Source organism: Lissotriton vulgaris, chromosome 11 (genome assembly GCF_964263255.1).
Source record: "Lissotriton vulgaris chromosome 11, aLisVul1.2, whole genome shotgun sequence".
NCBI classification, from domain to species: domain Eukaryota; kingdom Metazoa; phylum Chordata; class Amphibia; order Caudata; family Salamandridae; genus Lissotriton; species Lissotriton vulgaris.
The window spans coordinates 1,108,239,429-1,108,261,326 of NC_141699.1; the positions used below are offsets into that span (position 1 = coordinate 1,108,239,429).

At 41.5% G+C, this 21,898-nt stretch overlaps 1 protein-coding gene across 1 annotated transcript in view; it reads left to right on the forward strand.

Annotated features, from left to right (window-relative positions):
• The window catches only part of LOC147684252 (putative cation-transporting ATPase 13A4), a 287,710-nt gene that overhangs the window by 204,591 nt on the left and 61,221 nt on the right, over positions 1-21,898 (forward strand). The window contains exons 18-23 of the mRNA XM_086944653.1: positions 499-623; positions 5,108-5,271; positions 7,666-7,788; positions 13,282-13,361; positions 14,914-14,956; positions 15,267-15,376. Coding sequence (XP_086800779.1) covers positions 499-623; positions 5,108-5,271; positions 7,666-7,788; positions 13,282-13,361; positions 14,914-14,956; positions 15,267-15,376 — 645 coding nt within the window. The remainder of the gene's footprint in view (positions 1-498; positions 624-5,107; positions 5,272-7,665; positions 7,789-13,281; positions 13,362-14,913; positions 14,957-15,266; positions 15,377-21,898) is intronic.

Consider the following 21,898-nt stretch of genomic DNA (forward strand, 5'->3'; position numbering starts at 1 on the left):
TCTGCAAAACGTTTGTTTTCTTCCTTTGTTCTTTTCCTTAAAAAAATTTCATACAATCCGTTTTTCTTGAGTTTAAAATCTTTCCTTTTCCTGTAATTTCCGCGATATCAATTTTAGTCAAAGAATATATTCTTCTTTCACTTTATAATTAAAACGAAATGCAAATAATTTCTTTTTAGAACACAACTCCTCTGTGCTGCTTCCTCCTGTTGTGAGCAGTGTTCTTGTCCTCGTCGCCATTAAAAGAAGTCCAAAATCTAATTTAAATTATTAAGATGTAATGTAGTAAAGTATGCAGCCCAGCAACCGTCACTGAGCCTCTCCAGAGTCCCTAGTGCAACTGATACAAAGCAGCTTAGCATTCTACCTGAACATTCTTATAGAATGAGAACACTAAGTAAATGAAAATACTTTGAGGTGACATGTGTATATATAAATGTAACATATCTCCCTTATCAAATGTAACAGTTAGTTTTTGCTTTTTTCTTTTGCTTGAAGGGATGATGTTGAATTCAACTTGGAATTTCTTGGGCTGCTGGTGATGGAAAACCAGCTGAAGCCGGAGACGAAGCCGGTGTTGGAAGAACTCTTGGAGGCCAAATTTAGGGCAATAATGGTGACCGGTATGTAGATTATTGTTGAGTCTTGGAACATGCTATTCACATGAGCCACATCCGGCGGAGGATTTCCGATACCTTTATTAAAGAGTGTAACAAGAATCTTAACTTGTCCACCCCCAAAAAATAAGCATCTAGTCAAATAAGTAAACCAAGTTATTCAAATAAGATTTTAAAGTCTTCTGTGTGATAATATTTACAATGGATTTAACGTGTTCTCCCCAAGACCAACTTAATTATCAATCACAAGTACTTGCTATAAAAGTTTAATTTGCAAACACTAAAATGCAACTTGGAATAAAAAAAATTAAGACAGTGAGTTAGTCATTCTGCAATACAAACATGTTCTATGTTAAACACTGTCTAAGTGTTTGTACTCTGCCAGTATAAAAAGTGTTTGATTTTTTTTTTTTGACTGAAAATAAAATCTGCAATCGTGGTCCCCGACTATTGTAATAACTACACTGCACGTGTCACATTCAGCAAGTAGTTGCAGTACAGAAGTGGCGTTCTGCAACAAGACAAAGTGTTCGGTTGATATGAGCAAAACAAATTAAATCAAACTTAACAGACACAGTTAAGCTTATTTTTTTTATTGGCAGATCACAAATCCAGACTGGCGTTCCAGACTTTATTTTCTCTTAACCTAAATTTCTATTATTTTGGTATTTCCTAGAAGTCTGTGTTTTATCTTCATGAAAGTGAAATAATGCATTAGTAGAATTCTTTAAAAAATATTGTATCACTCATACCTGTTAATGTTCCCATGACTTACTGGACCATTCGGCTTTCATATGAGGAATTGCCCCCAGAACACACCTTCCCCTTGCAACCTCAAGGACTCGAGGGAGATGTTAACCCCTTTAGCGCTAAGGTACAATTACTCTTTTGCTCCACTTTCCATTGAAATCAATGGAAAGTCCATGACGAGTTACCCTTGTCATTAGCGGCGAAGAGGTTAAAGTATTCTGTCTTGAGGCAAAGATCAGTTCAGGTTGCACCAATTCCCAACAATTTCTCAAATCGAAAATATTCTTAATAGTCTGATTTAAAATTTGATTCGGCTTTTAATTTCTGTCTGCCAGGACGTTATTTGATTAAGACTGTAAATCTATGTGCAATTTGAAGAAATTCTGCGACTTGATTAGCCCCACTGATAAGTTAGAATGTCCTATTTGGGATAGGTTCTGGTTTTTTTGATGAATTGGTCTAAATCAAACCTTTTCCAGATGTGAGTACAACACAGGTTACCCTAGAATACCCTATAAGTTTGGTTGCAGACTTCATAGAAGTACCCTGGTATCTTTCTACACAGACAGCTGAAGCAGGTAATTCTGCTCAATTATTGCCTGGTAATAGACAACCTATCACATCGTGTAGATCTGTGGCTCCAAATTCCATTGTCCTTGGCGGGAGAGTAGCATAAAGTATAATGATATTTCTTCCTAAATAACTATCTATTTACAAATGTACCAAAACCCATTAGCAAGCACTTATTTCCAGCACTTCCAACCCTCTTGATCAAGTTGGTTCGAGCGAATAAGCAAGCAAAGATCACTTGTGATTCACTGGTCCTCGTGTTTGGTTGTGAGGTGTGGGAGATTTGGAAATATAATATCTGATGACTCAATATCACTTTACCAAATTTTGGTATAATCCTAATAGCCGCATTCACTTTCTCATCCAGAGCATGATCAAATGAATGGCATCCCACTGGCCTGACTTCTACTAATATGTCTTCCTAAACCACATAAGGAAATTAAAATGGTTGTCATGACCTGTTGGGCCTGAAGATCTTTGTCACAAAACTCATCGGCCATGCCATTAGGTTGCTTTCCAATCCTTTACTTCCATCTACAACCAAACACACTGTGCATACCACCTTGAATATGGCTATAACAGAAATGGGCCACCTTTATGAAAATGTTAAGTTCCTGTTGTTGGAGTAGTTCCTCTCCAGGGACGATGATGCCAAACCTGGCGTTTTTATTCAAGCCTGTTTAAGGAACACTGTAGAGGGTGCGCTACCAGGGTCCTCAAATGAACCTACTGACTTCAGCGAATACAACCAGATGTGTTTCTAAGCTCTAGACCTGAATATTACATTTCAGACCTGGATGGACCGATTCGGCTAAGGCAGCTTGGGATGGGGAACTATGTCCCTACGGGAGGCTGTACGGACATATTTCCGCACACAAACTGGCACACAATCTATGAACTTTAGACACAAAATATTGTATTATGAATACCTTTCGCTGGGCCAACAATACCCCATGGTGACCACACAGAATTAACCTCTCCATCCTTCATACTTGATTTCTCCACCTTGTGTGATGCTCTTCTTGTTATAGATGATGTGACATACAATGAGTTGGACCCATTGCTGAACTATGTAAAGGGTGTTCCACAGGGTGCACACCACTTGACTGAGATGGTCCTACTCTTGGCCAAGTGTAGTGTGTCTATAAACTGGGGAGGGGCTAGAGTACCTACTTGCATTGAGTGGTTATGAGACAAGACCATTTTCAATGATTGCATAGAAACTTACATCTTGCTGCAGCCACTGCCATTTAGACCTCAGGATATTTGGGGATCCAATTAGTCTGATCTACTTCACAATGCATCAGATGCCCCTAAGGATCCTATTGTGGGTAAGACCAAATAACTACCTTGTCTCCACATTGATCTGTATGGGCTTCCAGATGTGTCTTGATATTGTATATTGCTACTTTTCAGTTTTTGTATGCTCATTTTCTTTCACTTTGTTTTTTTCATACCTCTGTAAACCTCATCCTATTGATGGATTAACATTTTCATTCTACCTATATATTGTCATGTGCCGTTGATCACCCTACCCAACCACATCAAAAACAAGAAATCCAGCTTCTTTCGCGAGGCACTGGACAGTGCCAAAAATAGACCGAAAGAGCTCTATAGCATCATCAGACAACAAACCTCCAAGCCAGTGGCCTCATCCATACAGGCGTCCAAAGAACTCTGCGAAAACTTCGCCCACTTATTCAACAACAAGATCACAAAAATCGAACTCATTAGCCTTCAACAATTCTCATCCCACAAAGAGTATCACGGCTGTACCCCATGCTCTCTCGCCTGGCTCTTCGCCCACCCCCTGGCTGAGCTATCGCCCTGTTCAAGAAACGGAGATAATCTCATTGATCTCCACCTCCAAACCATTAGCGCATATCTCAGATCCCATTCCTCCCCTGCTGATCAAAAAAATGAAACCTGCTTTTTCACCGCTTTGGGACAAAATCATAAACAGCTCCTTAAAAAAATGGAGTGGTTCCTGACTGCCTAAAAATGGGGCAAGTCACCCCCTGCTAAAAAAACCCGGTCTAGATGCGACTGATTTGAACAATTTCAGAACTGTATCAAACCTCCCCTTACTCTCAAAAATACTCGAACGTTTCATACTTCATCAACTAACACAGCACCTGGATAACATCAACCTATTGGACCCCCACCAGTCTGGTTTTAGAAAAGACTGCAGCACAGAAACTGCGATTCTGAATATCATGGATGATATCCATGGATCACTAGACTCCTGACAAATGTTGCCTCCTTATTCTCCTTGACCCCTCAGCAGCATTTGATACGGTGGACCACAAACTCCTCATCGGGGCACTTCAAGAAAAAGCTGGTCTCGGCGAGGTAGTTCTCAAGTGGTTTTCCTCCTTTATACACAATCGCACACAAAAAATCAAAATCAAGAACTTCACCTCCGAAACGCAGCAAGTCAACTAGGCGTCCCCCAAGGTTCGGTGCTCTCTCCACAACTCTTTAACATCTACATGGAACCGCTATCCAAACTACTCAGAAAAGCCAACATCCGTTTCCACCTCTACGGGGGCGATACGCAGACTAGAAGGAAAAGAACAGCGGACTGCTCTTTCACTGGAAACGCCCCCAAAATTTGGAATTCCATCCCTCCACACATCAGAACCATACCCTCCTTTTTGGAATTCAAAAGTCAACTCACCCGTTCCCTGGGATGTGGACAACACGGGACAGACAGCAAGCATAGAGCTATATGATCCCAAAGAACCCTGAAACCAAAGAAGCTCTACATGTCAATTATGTCGCTCTATACTACGTCATTTGTTTATTGTACATCGCTCACTGTCATGTTTCTGTTGATTTATATACTATGCTCCTACTGTAAAGCACTCTGATACCTTTGGGTCTTGACGGTGCTATAGAAAACCTCTAAAATAAATAATTAGACTTGTCCCTTGTTAGTCTGAACTTGTGTGACTTCTAATGTGCATCGTCGCTAGTCCTGTTTCTACACAACTGCAGAGACATGCTATGTTGAATTTTAAATTATTTATTTTTGTTTAAACAAAACAAAAAAAAAGAAACACTTTGTGGTCCACATTCCTAAACAAACCATTTTGGTGTTTTCTGTTGAGGTTTAGGTGTCGGCATGTAGCATTTAATAAATGACTGATGTGTATGTTCCTCATTAGGTGACAACCTTCAGACAGCTCTGACTGTTGGAAAACGTTCTGGAATGATCCCCGAATCCACTACGGGTATCCTGGTCACAGCCTGTGGACCCAACGGCTTCAAACCAGCATCCATCACACTGTCAGTGGTGGACAATCGGAACAGCAAGATGGACGGAGTGGACGTAAGCAATGACTTCTGGGTATCCATCTCATTAGCATGAGAGAGGAACACTAATTGTTTTAGAGAGTTGTTCTCCAAATCTTTATAGCTTGGCAGTTGGGTATAGCTAAAAACATCCACTCTGCTCTGAGTATTTCTTATGGTTTTCCAATATTCACTTTCCATGTTCATAGTAACGTTGGTCAAAACACATTGTTCACCAGACAATCATTTACATTTTAATAAATATAACACTTAATAACTATACGGTATTAAAAGAAGGGAATACCCATGTGTTTGTGATACCTAAAGTGAACCATGAGAAGATTGGTGGCTCGCATGGCTTGGCACGCAGTGTTATTAAGTACATGTCACATTTCTCACTTTCCAAACATCTCTTGAGAAGATTCTAATTCTTTCTGATGATGGCCAACCTGAAGCTGGATCATACATCGCTCACATGTCCAACTATGGAGCATACCATCTGATCCTCAAGGCAGTTTTTTTTTTTACATTTGTAAGTTGAACACACTAGCTTTGTATATAAAGAGTCCTTCATATTAGAACAATATAATGATTGCATGGGACAACACCCACGGCTCATTCTTACCCAAATTTCCATTAAAAAGAGCTCTCCGTTACCACCTCTCACACTGCCCGCTGTCTTCTGCATATTATACCTATGTGAGTGCTTCTCAAGACTTGTTAGTGAGCTTACCTGTGACATTTGGGTGGCACAGAGATGAATATACCACACTCGATGAACCAATCAGCCAGAACCTATCACCCGAAATTCTTGTAAGCAAAATAATTCATCTATAGAACATTAAAAAAAGTGAATTCTCAGAAAAGCAGAACAAGGAAATCTGAATGGCTTGCAAAATAATGAAAAACCTGGATAATGTCCCAAATCACTGTAGTAATGTTAATGGGAAGTTGCTTAGATGGATACTTGGTTAATTTCATGATTCTGACGCAAAGTAGTTTAGCATCCTTGAAGCACTTCAAATAAATTTGTTTAAACATTGAGTAAAACTATGAGCAGACTTTTTAGAGTTCTGTCTCTGTTAAATATTTCATTGGCTAATTTAAAGTGTCAGAGTAGCTTCCCATTCCCACTCTCCTTCCTCTGCCCCATGAGCGAGTTTCAATCTCTGTTATATATCGGGAGGAGCTCTGTTTACCCTAGGTACTGTTCAATGCAGCAGTAATGGATGTCTTCCTCCTCTTCAATGCCTAGCAGAGTCTCTCACTGGTGTAGATGTAGGATGGGGCTTTAAAGGGTAACCATGCAACCATTGCTGCCCAATCCTCCGAACGTTCATAAGGTACATGCTTTGGGTATCCAAACAATTCCAAGTTTTCATGGACTAGAAATCCAAAATGGAGAATACATCTTTCAACTGAGAAGAACTTTGTTTCAAATCACCTCTACCACTGACCCTCCCTGTTCAGCCCGTAAGCATTAAAGAAATTTTCCTCCCTAGCTCGAGCACTTCTTGTGGCCTCCTATCATGAGGTCTCTTTTCGAGCTGCTGGGTCTCCCTTTTCAATGGGAAAAGACACTTCTTAATAAGTATTAGATAATCAGATTTTAAACTAGTTAGTGGTCTTTCAAGCCCAGCTTACCTACAAACTGAGAAATTACTTTTGTCCATAATTTCCTATTAAAAGTTGGCAATTTAATATCACATTAAATTTTCTGTAGCAGGAGGTAGCCAAGTCTGCAAATTAAATATGCAGCTAAAATCATGTTCAGTTTTCGAAGAAGTAAGGACCATCCTTTCCCACCTGTCATTGAAAGACCTATACTATAATATGATAGGGGTCAGGGATGTAGTTGAACCCCCGCATACGAGAAGGTGTCCTACTATAGTGGCACCAAAGGCAATTTGGACATAAAAATACCCAGCATTTTAAAAACAGCACCTGGACCTGGGCAGCAGGCTGCAACCACTGCAGAGATCCATATACCAGCTGTCCCGAATGAAAAGGGGGGGCGGGGGGGGGGGAGAATGGAAAAGATGGATTCTCTTAGAGTTATGCAAATAATTAGACTCTTCAGACAAAAGGCACTGCCGAGAGTACATCTGATGTAACAATTTGTTTACAAATCAAAACTTCCTTGCCAGAGGACACTTCTATCTGGTCATAAGGCAAGCAAGCTTTGAGGAATGTTCTGATGGCAAAATGTTCTTTCGAAGTGGAGAGAGTTGATTCATTTTTCAGAATACTGGTGATCTTCATCTTGTTACAGTGAGAAAGGGGTTTATGAAAGAGCACCTGGTCCTGCCATCAGTCGACAGTGTCCTGCAGGAAGAGGGGTATCATTTCATGCTGTTACTTTAAGTTGATATTATTTCAATTGAGTGACCCATTAATAATGACTGTTTTGTAATATTGTTTTTGATTACAGGAGACGTTCATTAGCAATGAAGAAAAATTCAGCTATGCAATGCAGTTGGGAAACTACTACTTTGCCATGGATGGAAAAACTTACCAAGTTATAGTACAACACTTTTACAGTCTGCTCCCAAAAGTACGTTTGAGATTTTCAACAATACAAATGTCTTTATTTCCAAGACATAATCCTTTAGAAATATAAATCAATAATTATCATAAGAAGTTATGAAAACATCTTTTTCGCTGTAAATTGTTCATGGAGATGAATATTATCATAAGCCGCAGGATGCAACCCTAGCTTCAGTTTACTATAATAGCCCTTTCTCTTAAAAACTCCCAATACAAGTAAAATGCTATAAGCACTTTTACCAACCCATATATATTTTTGGACGATAAATGATTTTATTGATACAAACTATAATTTTAAACAATAAGATTCTTTCTGAGTTAACATATTATATCCGATCAAAGTAGTTCCAATATCTAAATATATACTTTTGAATTTAAGCGACTTGTGCTGCTGATGGCTTTGTATCTTGATGTTTTCTGAAAATGGGACCAGGGACTTTTTCTCAAAAACAGCAAAGTCTAAGAGGACAGGATTATGATTTTTACCCCTAAAATCTCATTCACAACGCTCATTATTTTTCACAATTTTTTCTCTGAGATATCTTATTCTCCAAATCCGATCACTCTCAAACCTTATTCATAGAAATTGATCCTGGGTATATTTATCAGGAATTTGAGACAAATGGGAAAAATGCCTTCAAGTCCAATCCCTTGAAAGAAATGCATCACAGATTATGTGGAGGTCAGATAATTATCTATAATTTAACTGCTGTCTGGTGCCCTTTCACTCAGATGTCTTTTACTTTCGCAAAAAAAAGTGAGATTTCAAATAGTAAAATGATATCCCTTAAGGGAGAGTTGATAGCAAAATGGTGCCTCCTGGACATAACCGAAAGCTTTTCACTACGAGTCATCCTAATTAACAAGATTAGAATCTTTAGATTGTAGTAGTAAATCCCAAGAAGAATAGCCCAGAGACAGCTTTAAAGCATGTATCATTGAATTAGCTAGGAATGCAAAGTCTTTTTACTCACAAACTTTCTTGATGTTTGCAATTTTCTCTGGCATCCGAGGTCAATAGGGTTTGAGACATTAATTACCCTTTGAAAGCCCTATTTATTGGCTCTACCGAGAGTCCACCAAATCCGATATCAAAGTGTTTGTTTTAAAGAGTACAGGTGATTAGTAATAAAACACAAATGTTTATCTCACTGCTCATTTTTAAATTGAGGTAAAGACCAAGGTATTTGTAGACATTGACCTGTTCAACCAAAGCATCTTCATGAAACCATCAAACTTCTTTCACTGCTTTGTAAAGATCAGTGCCTTAGACCTCTGTACATAGATCTATAATCCATCGGCTTCATAGTATTCACTGGGGTCTTTGATTTTTCTTTGTAAACCCATTGGGGTGCAGACCATAAGTACTAGGTCACCAAATACATAAGATACACTTAATGCCTTTCTCCTATTCTCGTGGAAAACTGAATAATCTTAAATAAACAAATTTATTTTACTTGGAAATGTAAAGGTTGAAAATCAGAGGATCTAAAACACACCCGGGCAGTGAACTTTTTTTGACTGAGATTTTTTCAGGTCGAATAAGATTCCACGAATCCACCTCGACCCAAGAGTGTTACTGTAATATCGTTAATAGCAAATCATGGGGGATATTGTGACCCTCTGCTTCATTCTATTCTGCATCCCAGTCCATCAAGTTAAATGGAGCCTAGAGATCGATCAAGCAGCACCATAGAGTTCCAACCATGGTGATAGATCTCCTACAGTGGTCAATGGTGGAATTATTTTCCCTAAACCCACCTTGTTCTCTTGGAATAATGCCAAAGTCAAATGTCCATCTTTCAAGACGTATATAAAGCGATTTTGCATAAATCGTAGACGTGATATCAAGCAAAGAAATCAATCTATAATTTGCTAGATCACTCCATTTTCATTTTTTATGTATTTTTACATTAAAATTATCTCCAAGTCGAAATGGTTGCTAACTCCAAGGATAACTGGCTTTAAATATTAAAAATGTTGAAGTTGATTCAATGGAATAAATGAATATTCAATTAGACCTATTCGCTTGCCATACCTGAATGTTGCTGCAGCTGAACTTAAGCGGCCATTAAAAGTAATTAGATTGTGCTGAATTAGTCATTAGAACTTGATTACATATGTAAATAAACTAATATCTACAGCTAAAGCTGAGTTTGGTACTACTTGCATAACTTATTTAAAATAAAGTGGCATTTTTAATTAAGTGTTAGATAACAGAGGTACATGATGTCCTTGTAGACAGGTGTCGGAGGCACAAATGGAGCTTCCATTTGGTGAGAGCTGGTATCTGAATTACATAAACACTGCTCCCTCTGCTTGTGCGATGGACAATATGTGCTCTGACGGAGCGTGATGGAGGCTGGTGACACTATAAACCCTTTGCATTAAACAATGACCTGTATGAGCCTACCTCTAGAGTAGTGCTGGACCTCAAGTCTCCATCTAGTGGCTGGAAATGCTGCACATTTGAGTTTGACCATGGACTATTTGCTCCAGTATCATAATGGTAGCAATGAATTGATCTTGGATGCATGAATGCATAGTTGGCCCTAGCTGGAAGGAAGCACTAGGCATGCTGGTTGCATACAGATTTATGTAGCAGATTCCAAGCCCATTCAGTTATAACCTGTATTTATCATTACAAATATGAAAAGTTGTACATTTCTTGTCCTCAATAGGGAAATATAGACTTCTGAGATGATGATTTTAAAATTGAATACATGACTTGGGATACATCTCTCCCCTGATTATTGATTCGCTTCTGAGATAGACTGTCAAGGTACGTGCTTTGCACACACAACTCTACTCTTCAAGCTGCCATCTCAAATTGTGACTTTAGAGGTGAGGGAGTGAAAGAAGAGCAAAGTTGGTGGGAATAGTGCAAGACACCACTGAGTCACAAGTCGCCACAGGGAGGAAAAAGATGGAAACGGGTGCACTCTTATGCAACAGTGGATGTTTCTTCAAGTAGCACAGGAAGGTTCACTCTCCCTGACACCCACTGGTGGCTCTGAAAATGATGTTGATGGTTTTGTGGAATTTGTTCCTGCTGTACCTGTGACATTGTCCAATGAGAAAGATTAACACAAGCTTTAACAATTCATAAACCACCATTGACTGGAATAAGAAAACTATGTATGCCACTCTTTGCCAAGAAAAGGTAGAGCAAAAGGAAATGGAGGAACACTCTGGGGAATTCACATTCTCCCACACACAGGCCTCATATTCCTTAGGTGGAGGCCCACTGTGAAAAAGAGGATAGCGCTAGAGTGAGTATGCAGCCTGTCTTCCTGTCAAGGTCATACATCATCAAGAAGCCTGCGGTGAGCAACAGGGTAAGGCTAGAGTGAGTATGCAGTCTCTGTCCTTTTGTCATGGTCATATATTATCAAGAAGTCCGCGGTGAGGAACAGGATAATGCTAGCATGAGTATGCATTATCTGTCTGTGCTCCAGACTCCCTGTCATACATCATCAAGAAGCCCCTGGTGATGAATAGGATACTACTAAAGAGAGTCTGTTAATGCTCTCCTCCTGTTGAGGAAGACTCTCTCTGGTAATGCATCATCAAAAATCCCGCTGTGATAAATAGGATAATGCCAGAGTGAGTATGCCGTCTCTGTCCTCCTGTCAAGTTCATACATCATCAAGAAGCTCACTGAAGAACAGGTTAGTGATAGTTAGTATGTCGTCTCAGACCCCCCCGTCAACAGAGACTCCCTCCAGTCATACAACACCAAGAGGCCTGCGATTAAGAACAGGATAATGCTAGAGTATGTGGTCTCTGCCCTCCTGTCAAGGTCATACACCATCAAGAAGCCAGAGGAGAGGAAGAGGGTAATGTTAGTGTGTCTGTGGTCTCTGTAACTTGTTAAGAACATACATCTTCCAGAAGCCCCTCCACCCCATGAAGGTTCCCCTGCAGCTCACGCCCTTGTTACAGCTGATTCATTACTGTCTAATTGTCATGGTCAACCCTCAAAAACAAAAACTGCAGTCTGCCATGTCTGATGAATGGAAAACGAACACCTTAAACTGTACTGCATCATTCCAAGAAAAAGGCAAGCCCCCCCCCCCACAATATTGGAAGAATATAGGGCAGTGGAAATGATGATTTTGACTTTCATATCGGCAAGCACATTTGGGAGACTGGGCAGGATTAGAGATGAAGGTCGTAGTCCATTGTCTTCTACAAGATCACCAGCAGAGCATTGACAGAGCCCATTCGACATGCTTGTAGATGGCTCACCACATCATCACCGCTCCAACCAATTTCTTATCACCCCAGGGCCAGAACTGCCATCGAATGATGATCAGAATGTGCTAATAGTCCTCAACATTATTGTGTAGTTGGCCAAATGCGGGCACCCTCACCTCCTGTTTGTCCATATTTTGCCAAGGATCAATAGCATTATGACGTGTAATGTGCACATTCATGGCATTGACGTCCATAATACTTTAAGAATAACCAATATTCTGCTGACCCCGACATAACTTCAGAAATGGGTGCCATGGATGCATGCCAAGAGTAACCCCTCATAATACCCCAACCCCACATTATGTTAGAGACAGGCAGGGGCATCGAGATACCATTAGTAGATTAATGTATGAATAAGATCATTGGCAGGTGGGGTGATTTTAGGCTGAAATATAAAAGGGATGCTCAGGTACAGGTCAAGTAGTACTCATGCTGCACTCACCTCAAGAGACCATGAGCCTCCTCTGACAGTGCCTCATACAATCCATGCATATACAGAGGCCCGATGAGAGGTAGGAATACAGAGTATTGTGGACACAAGTACATGATGCCAGACAGCACCTGGTATAGGTGAGCACCATTGAAGTTGTGGTCTCTGAGACAAAGGTTGGAGTCCATTCAGACTAAGGCCACCTCCAAGAAGAGTCCACTCATCAGCATGTGTTCCCATTACAAGGGTCATTGCAAGGATCTTTGCTTCATTAGCCTCATGTTCTTTGGAGGACAGGAAGCCTTCCACTATTGGCAGGTATAGATATGCTGCCGGCAGACTCGCAGCCAGGGGAGCCTTCATTCCACAAGACACCACAGGGCAAGAGTCTCCTCAGCCCATCCCACTGTAGGGTACACTCTTGCCTTGTGGAATACTCACAAGATTGTACCCCGCACTGGGATTGTTTGAGGAGATTCTTGCCTTGTGGTGTCTTGTGGAATACACACAGGTGTCTCCTCAGCCAGACCCAGTGCAGGGCACAATCTGTAAGTTCCACAATCCATTCACAGGTGTTACCTGTGTGTACTGAAGGTTCCAGGTTTGAATCCTGCCACATCTACTCTTCTTTTTGCCCTTCTGAGTTTGATACACTAAGTATGATTGAGGAGTTTGATTATTATTGTAGATCTTATGAGAACCTAAGGATGATCCATTGTCAGTGATAATTATTATTATTATAATTTTAAAAAACTGGGATCCTGTTGTATTGCAAAGAATAACTTGTTCTCCCTTTTCTCTTTCTTTCAGTTTCTGCTGAACGGAGTCATCTTTGCCAGGATGTCTCCTAGACTGAAAGCAAGCTTGGTTGAGGAACTGATTAAATTAGAGTAAGTAACCCATTAAAAATTTCATGAAGCATGGGGCTGGGCAGTACATCTTGAATGGGGTTACTCGCTGGTAGTTCAGATGGATGGACTCCGTACAATGACTGCTGTGAGTTACAAGGAGTTCAGTTTTACCTAGAAGTGCACACAAGTGTCATACGTCTACTAAAGTTTTTAATTGCTGGAGGGGACACTGGGAACATGAAAGTGTGCAACAAGCACAGGGTCACTCCCTGACACATCAGAAGCTGTACTTTAGAGAATGCAGTGTACACTCCCTTACTACACATGTCAGCTGTGACCAGTGTTCCCATTGCTCAAGGAGCAGCAGCAGTGCCTATTCCACAGAGTGAACCTTTTTTGGTGGTTCTATCCAAAGACATTAACCTAAGTCAATATCTGAAATGAACCGAAGGTTCTTTAGCAGACTGAGCAGGGCCTACCTGCGACCATTCACCTGTGTAGCTCACAGAGATCCTCTGATCTTTATAAGTTTATCAATAGCTCTCTGCAGGCTGCCACTTGAGAGGTCTACACTAAAGTCCTTTCACCCATGTCTGCCCAGTGAGCACAGACAACATCTTCACCTGTGTCTGCCCTGTGAGAGATCCCCTCACCCCGCTCCTTGTGGACTAAGCCGCTTGCTACTTGGGATGCGGCGGCTTGGCGCATGGGTTCAATATACGCCTTATATGGGCCCCAAATGTCCTTAGGACATGATGAACTAGGCATGAGGGTAGCATAGATCTCACAGTTAACGTTGCAGAAGACCAAACTTTGCAACCACCTTTGCAGGGTTGGGTCAGTGCGCTGGTCCCATAACATAACTATCCTGAGTGCTGCAACTGGGCAGTGGTGTAACGTTCGCCTCTGCAGCTCCTGCAGGGTAGAAGAGGGGGGCAGAACTCAAGTGGGCCCCCTCTTGCAATGGGCAGCGGGCTCCTGACTGTTTTTTCAGAGGGGCTCCATGTACTTTGCAAGGGGGTCCCCTCAAGTTTTCTTATGCCACTGGTCTTCTCCCAGTTTCAACCTCGTACAGGAAAAGAAAGTCACCTCAGATTCCATTATGACCATGATTATCAACAACAATGTATTTTATTTGCAGTTTAGGTGCAGAATCGGGTGCATTTTACAGGCTCAGAAAAGGACTGAAGTTCATATACAACATGTAAAACAGCTTTGCCAATGAGGTCTCTGAGGTTAGAGGAGACAGGCATGCTAGTGTACTGTTTAAAGGAGTTAAACCACTAGTAGATAGATAAGCATTTGCCCCATCGCAGGTTTTAAAGCATCATTTTCCGAATGCCCAGTTTGTTATGGCCTGACCAGGATACTTGTGAGGTCCCCTTTACTTTGTAATATCCTTTTGATCAAGTAGAGTTTTAAAGATCATGGTTGCTTGTCCCAGCCTATCAATGAGCAGCACTTTGTGTGGACAATTAGGACCATGGGCATGAGAGTGAACTAAAATGATTTGTTGTTCACAATGAGTGTTTTAGTGGAAATATCAAGAGTTCAGCTTCACCCCTCACTTGCTTTATCTTTTGTTTTCCAGTTACGTTGTGGGAATGTGCGGAGATGGTGCTAACGACTGTGGGGTGAGTATAGGTTGCTACTTCCTGTGCAAAAACAATCCTGATGACCACAGAGCCACCCTTGCACCATTGTGCAAGAGTGCCTGTGTTGGTGCTAGGCTACTGAAATGTCACCAATGCAGGGGGAAAGGACAGGAATACACTGTATTTGATATGTTCGGTGCATTCCTGCCCTCTCACTTTGACGTGGGGCAGTGCAGCAAGGTGACTTGCTGTGGTGCCCTGGGCCACATTTCCCAGAAATATGCACCTATATGAAATTCAAAAGACTCCTCAACGATCAATAACCTTTACACGCATTTTTGTTTGACAGGCTCTTAGAACGGCTCACGTTGGTATCTCGCTTTCGGAGCAAGAAGCATCAATGGCTTCGCCCTTCACATCGCAAACCCCAAATATTGAATGTGTTTCTGAAGTCATCAAGTAAGCCAAATACTGCATACTGTTTGTATTAAATGAAAAAAACTATTTATGCACTGGACACAGGAAAAGACACTCTGTAAACCCAAGTGCCATATTCTCAAGGGTAAATTTACACTCCTGGACCAGGGTGCATGTCTAATCTTTTTTCTCGTCACCATTTGTGAGTGTGTATTTACACCTAAGTGTAGACTTGCATGTCTCAACCCCCTCAGCTCATGGGGTGGAGACAACTAAGACTGAAATTACATGTGTAAAGTTAACACTAGTACATTTTTACATGTAGGTGAAGATCTCGCCCACCCTGATGGAGATCAGCTTATCAGAAACTATTGGGAACATTAATAAAGTTTATAAATTAGTTCACAAAATGACAAATATTTTAATGTAATGTTATACATTTAAAATGGATTAAAATATTTATTTTTAACATAGAACTAAAAAAAAATTGTTCGATCATATTTACTCTTCACAATATATTTTTTTAATTTCTCTTAGTTTTCAAGGTTACATCTTGTTTGTATGTTACGTTAACCACGTCATAACATGTATTAGATAATATAACTTTCTGTTGAACTTCGAAAGCCGTATAACAACAAGTGCTACAACATTAATTTTAAAAACCCTTTAATCACTTCCCAGATCACATTCCCAGGGCAGCAGTGTCTCAAGCTCCAACTCTTTCATTGTGAATCCATCGCAAGGCAGCTAGGTACCAGCCCATGCAGTGGCCCCCTCCAACATGTACATAGCAGAGTCTTTCATTGAAGGACCCATGTACACCTAATTGGTTAACAAAGTGCATCCATTATATCATTTAGCACACCCATCGCCAGCCATACAGCATCTAGTCAATATGGGTGTCAGTTCACTTAAACACCCCACAGACGGTCTTGGCTTCGATAGCAGTCTAACAGCCTTCCCATCTGTTCAGCATTTTACCCCTAGCTCCGCCATCAACCATTTCTTCATGTTGTGTAGCCAGAATGCACATCCAGGAGCTACTCGTGCCTTCCATCCCCTAGCTATATACCTCATGGATGAGACCAAAGGCAAACCTATGAATGAACATGTGTTTACTGTTTTTTGATTTGTTGCCTCAGCCATAAGAGAAAAACTTAAAGGTCCGCGGGCGCCAACTTCCCGGATATTTCTACTGTTAGTTTGGTGAGAAAAGCCCAGTAGAGTTTTATTTGTGGGCACTCCCACACTGTGTGATAGTCAACTTGTATCAATTGACCACTCTGACCGAGATAGAGCTTTTGAGCCCAGGGACATTCTGGCCACTCTTAGAGGCTAAGTATGTTTAATGTAAGTAACTTATTTGGGTATACACTTGAACTTACATTTGCTTGTTACAATTTTAAGGTATCCCAAAACCTTAGGCAAATCTTTTGTCTGATTTACATCCCCAGGCACAAATCCTATTGCTGCTTCAATGCAGTCAGGGCAGTGTGGTACGCAGGATTATGGATGCATGTAAAATAGCCACCACATGCCTAAAGACCCTCTCTGTAAGTATTCCATTCGAGGCTTTGGAGCAAGCTTACTCCGATTCTACCTGAAGTTTACAGAAAGTGATGGCTGGAATGTTTGGAATAATCCCAACCACTGGTATTTACTCTGGCAGAATCCTAGTCTATCATTATTATGCACACCATGACAACTCCATTTTGATGCGGTCATAGTGCAAATAAGTCTTGACCCTGCTCCAAATAGAAAAATCCAGCCCAAATTTTGAGGCTGAGTCCCCCGTGAACCAGAACATAAGTATGTGTGTGTTCTTTAAAATTCTGCAGATCCCCTAGTGGTATCAAGTGCGTACAATGGTACTTTGCCCACACTACCAACATATTTGTGCCAGTAATACTATGCAACCCAGACCACTCCATTACAAGAACAAAGAAGATTGTTGAAAGCTGTACCCCTGATGCATCTCTTTTGGAATCCTCCATGGCTGAGAAGACCTGCTCAGTAGGTAAATGTTCCATTGGAATAACATACAATAGTTTAATCCATTTAAGGACATTCAGTAACAACCCTAATTGTTGTGACACTGCAAATACAAAGTGCCATCCTAGGGTATGGAAGGCTTTCTAGGGAAGCAACTTCAGAGTGTGGGAAAGCCCTTGGAGCCCTGTCCAGCAGCAGGAAGAGTGGCATATTGCCCCACACCACTGTAAGCTATTCCACTGTCAGCTATTCCACTGTCTGCCACTCCACTACACTCTACAACACTCCATGATATGCTATTCCAATCTACATCACTCCACTGTATACCAGTCCACTCTCACTCCACGATACAGTATTCCACTGTATAGAACTACACTGTACGCCACTGAACTCTATTAGACTCTGTCACTTCACCCCACTCCACTGTACACTAACCCTGGGCGTAGTTCGCGAAGTAGCGCTACGCATAGTGCACTTCGTGTAGCACTACGCGAACTGCATAGTAGCATGTTCGCACCGTGCAAGATGCCGTTTTCAATGATTGCACAGTGCGGACAAGCATTCGGCACTGTGCAATCATTAAAAACGGTATCTTGCACTGTGCGAGCTGTAGTTTTCTGCAGCTTGAGTACATTTTTACTTGAGTGTCAGCTTTCTCAACGTGGACTGGTTGTTTCTCGTCGCGAGCATACGCAACCACTCTCAATGAGAAACCTGACCTCCCCGCGTTGAGAACCTCGCCGGGAGGTTTATTTTCCACGCTCGCGATCGGCAACTTGATGTTGCTGATCGCGAACGAGGAGAAAGTCTTGCCAGGATGTCATTCTGCTTAGTTGCAGTCACCAACTTGACAGTGAGGACCACGAGCAAGCAAAAAATTACCGCTGCACTACGCTGCATGTTTGCACTGTGCTACGTGCAGTTCGCTTAGTGCAAACTTCGCAAACTACGCAAGCGTAGCGTAGTGCTTCGCCCAGGGTTACTGTACACCACTCCACTGAATGCTATTCCAATCTCTGCCACTCTAGTGTATGCTGATCCACTGTATGCCACTCCACTGTGTTAGATCAATGTATGCTAGTCTACTGTACACTATTCCAGTGTGTTACTCCACTCTAAGTCAATCCACAATATGCCAATCCAGTGTATGCTATTAAACTGTACACCGCTCTACTCTACACCACTCCACCCCCAAATATGCCATTCCACTGTATGCTATTCTACTGTAGAGCACCCCAGTCTGACACACCACTGTACAGTACTCCACGCCCCACCAATCTACTCTATGCCACTCCACGATACGCCACTCCACTTTATGCTAGTTCACTCTGTCCTACTTTAATGTATGCCACTGCAGTGTATGCCACTGTAGTGTACACCACTGAACTGTATAATACTCCACTGTACTCTCTTCAACTCGGTCTGCTATATGCCTCTCCAATCTATGGTAATCCACTGTACGCACTCCACTCTAAGCCACTCCACTATACACTATTCCACACCAGTCTACTACACAGCACTAAACTGTGCCCCTATTCAGTCAAGGGCAGTCCTGTAGCAGGGTTTCCGTTCTCCCACAGAACTGTGCATAGAGATCTAGAACCTCAGTGAGTTAGGATGATCCAAAACTCATCTCAGGGTCAGAAATCCCCTTACCTAGCTAGCTACAGTGTCTCATGGATCATTATGGAATGATCCATGTCTTAGACAAACCAGAACATGATCTTTAGAATACCTCAGGAATCGTGGAACACATGAACACTCTTTCGTTATATAATCATTTCAAACCAAAACTGAGAGTCAAAGAACACAAGTGCAAGTTTGAAATATTTATTATTCAATGCAAAGTTCTCAAACGCAGTATCTTGTGTAATACCAAAATGCAGATTATAAAAATCAGAGTCAGCAGCATAGTCACTAATCCATAGTAAGCAAAAGGTGCTAGCATGTTATAATGCAAATTCTATAGAAATCTATATCACCTATATTTCGCGCACCCTATCTAGCATATTATTTTATATCTAAGAAGGTCTCATTCGGGCTTTAGCAGGGCGGCCCCATACCTCTCAATGTCAGTAGGAGCAGATCACATCAACAGCTACCAGCTCTCTTCATGCGCAGCACCAAGTGTCTGCTTTCATTCCGTGTAACTCTATCTTAAACCCGCGTAGAGCCCAAAATGTTGGCATCAACATTATTTGTGTTATGTCTAATGTGGTGCGAGGATCAGGCCTTCCAGCAACCTTGTGTTAGGTTAATCTTAGACTGTTCAGCTCTCAGTGTGCAGACAGTTGTACCAAGTGTACCAGGCAAAGCTGATAGCCTAGAAATAACATATTATTCTCAAATAAACCACCTCACCGCTTCTAGGGTGAAGGCGACAACAACAAGTAGGTGTCGTGTGCAAAACCAAAGCCGAAGGAAAAACGGCTGTTTAAACATGTAATACACTCATGCTAACTTAACGCAATATATGTAACGAAGTATCCATATGACACCCCCCTATTGATCCGAGCACCGTCAAACATAAGGGAAAAGGCGATCATAAACAGTATACATAAAATGGAAGCAAAGTTCAATAATTTTGAGCTAAAATAAGCTAAAAAATATGTATGAATGAATATGTATGAATGCCTACAGTGGCCTCAAATCTAAAATTAAAAAATAAAACTTTCGAACCAAAAGTCATCGCTAGGTCTCAAAATTACAAAATATAGGACCAGGGCTCATTAATTCAAAAGTCTGTATGAAAAAAGAACAAGGCACTTATCCGATACCCAAAGTCATGTGCCATATCGATGTTAACTTCAGAGACATCACGCGATTCAACTCCATCATTTGAGCACAGTTCACTCCTCCAATCCCGCAAGGGGAAAGTCATATTCCATAACAAAGCAATCCTCCCAGGCATCTCACGATTGGACAGTATATGCAAAGAAAGTTGCAACAGCCTCCAGTATGAAATCACTGCCCTCATCCGAAAATAGTTCAGCAATCCAATTCAGCAATGGGAAAGAACATACGTGCTCCTCCAGCATTGGATCCTCCTGTAACGCCAGAGGACAACTCGGTGGGTTCACCAGATCGCTGTGTGTCAGAAAGGCATCAGCCGCTGCAGAGATCTCCCATTGGCCCAGAACTCCATTTATCGCTGCCAAGGCCATAACTCTTTCGCCAGAACAGATCAGCTCATGAGCCACCACGGGACGCATTAGTTGATCAAAATCGACGTCAGGAGCAGTCCTCAAGCATAGGCACAAATCAATGGCCCAATCGAACTCGCAGCTCAGGCAGTGAAACACAGGTTGGACACACGTGAAGTCGGTGAACCGAAATGACAATCTATAGGCCGTGCTTAATGCTGCAAGCAGCAATGTTCCATAGTAATTGAGCATCCGATTACGGCACAGTGTCAGGAGGCGTCGAACGGCGTCTTGCGCAGGATGGGCATCCATGTTTTATGAAGAAAAACACTAACAGAATGCCTGCGGCTACAGCCAGCAACACAGGTAGTCCACCAAACAAACTCGAAAAAATAGTGTGGAAAAACGTGGGAATGATACCAAAAACTTTTTCAAACGTAGTCACGAGGCCACTGCTTACTAATTTAAAAAAATGTGCAAGCCTAGTCGTTGAAGAAGCATTAAAAATCTGGTGCACCAGCTCACAGAAATGAAACAGCAAATCAGTATTTAAAAGCGCCTGCACCTCTGTGCGGGTGTTAGCTATGTGAAGGACATAAGTTTCCCGGGCCGAACTCAGGGTCACTTGTTTTTGAGACAAAAGGGCCCTTATTCTGCTTAAACCATTGAATTTTGCTTCCAAGGTTGGAATCCGTGGCCAGATGGAGACATCTGAAGAACCATGCGTGGGTGGGTATAGAACATTCTTGCAACACACCACACGCTCTGATACAGTTACCACATAAGCCACACCAATTAATAACCCACAACATACTTCGTTGTTTAAAAGCAAATAACTACCATTAGTCAATAATGTAAATGTGGGAACTACTGCTGGAACTGGCGTGCCTTTTAAAACACATGCTAAATTTGGCCGGTCCTGATTACAAGAACCGTGTAACTGAATGTGTCTGCATATTAATGAATGGTCAGGTGACTGTGTGCATTCCTCACCATTAAGATTCACTTCTTTCCCATCCTTCAGACATCTGTATGTGTATGGTAAGGACCATGCCTCATGTAGGAATGCATTGCCTAGTGGTTCATATCGTCCTATAGCAATATACCGCATACAGTTAGTAAATTTATATAAGGGAAATGGTAATGTAACTAATCCATGAATAAGCCACGTGGCAGTAGTGGTTTCAGCAACAGAGAAAGGCAAGGATTCTAGCTTCTCAATATGTAACATAGAAAATGAAGCATCACGCATTGAAAGCATGCGCTGTTTTTCAGTCAGATTAAAAGGGGCGAAAAGGGATGAAACGTTCAATGAGGTCCAGGGAACTCGACCAGCCTTAAGTGTCTGTAGGGTCCAAGCAAACTGCATTACAGAACGCAATTGATTTTGACCATGGTATAACGTGGACACTTCATCATGTACAATATC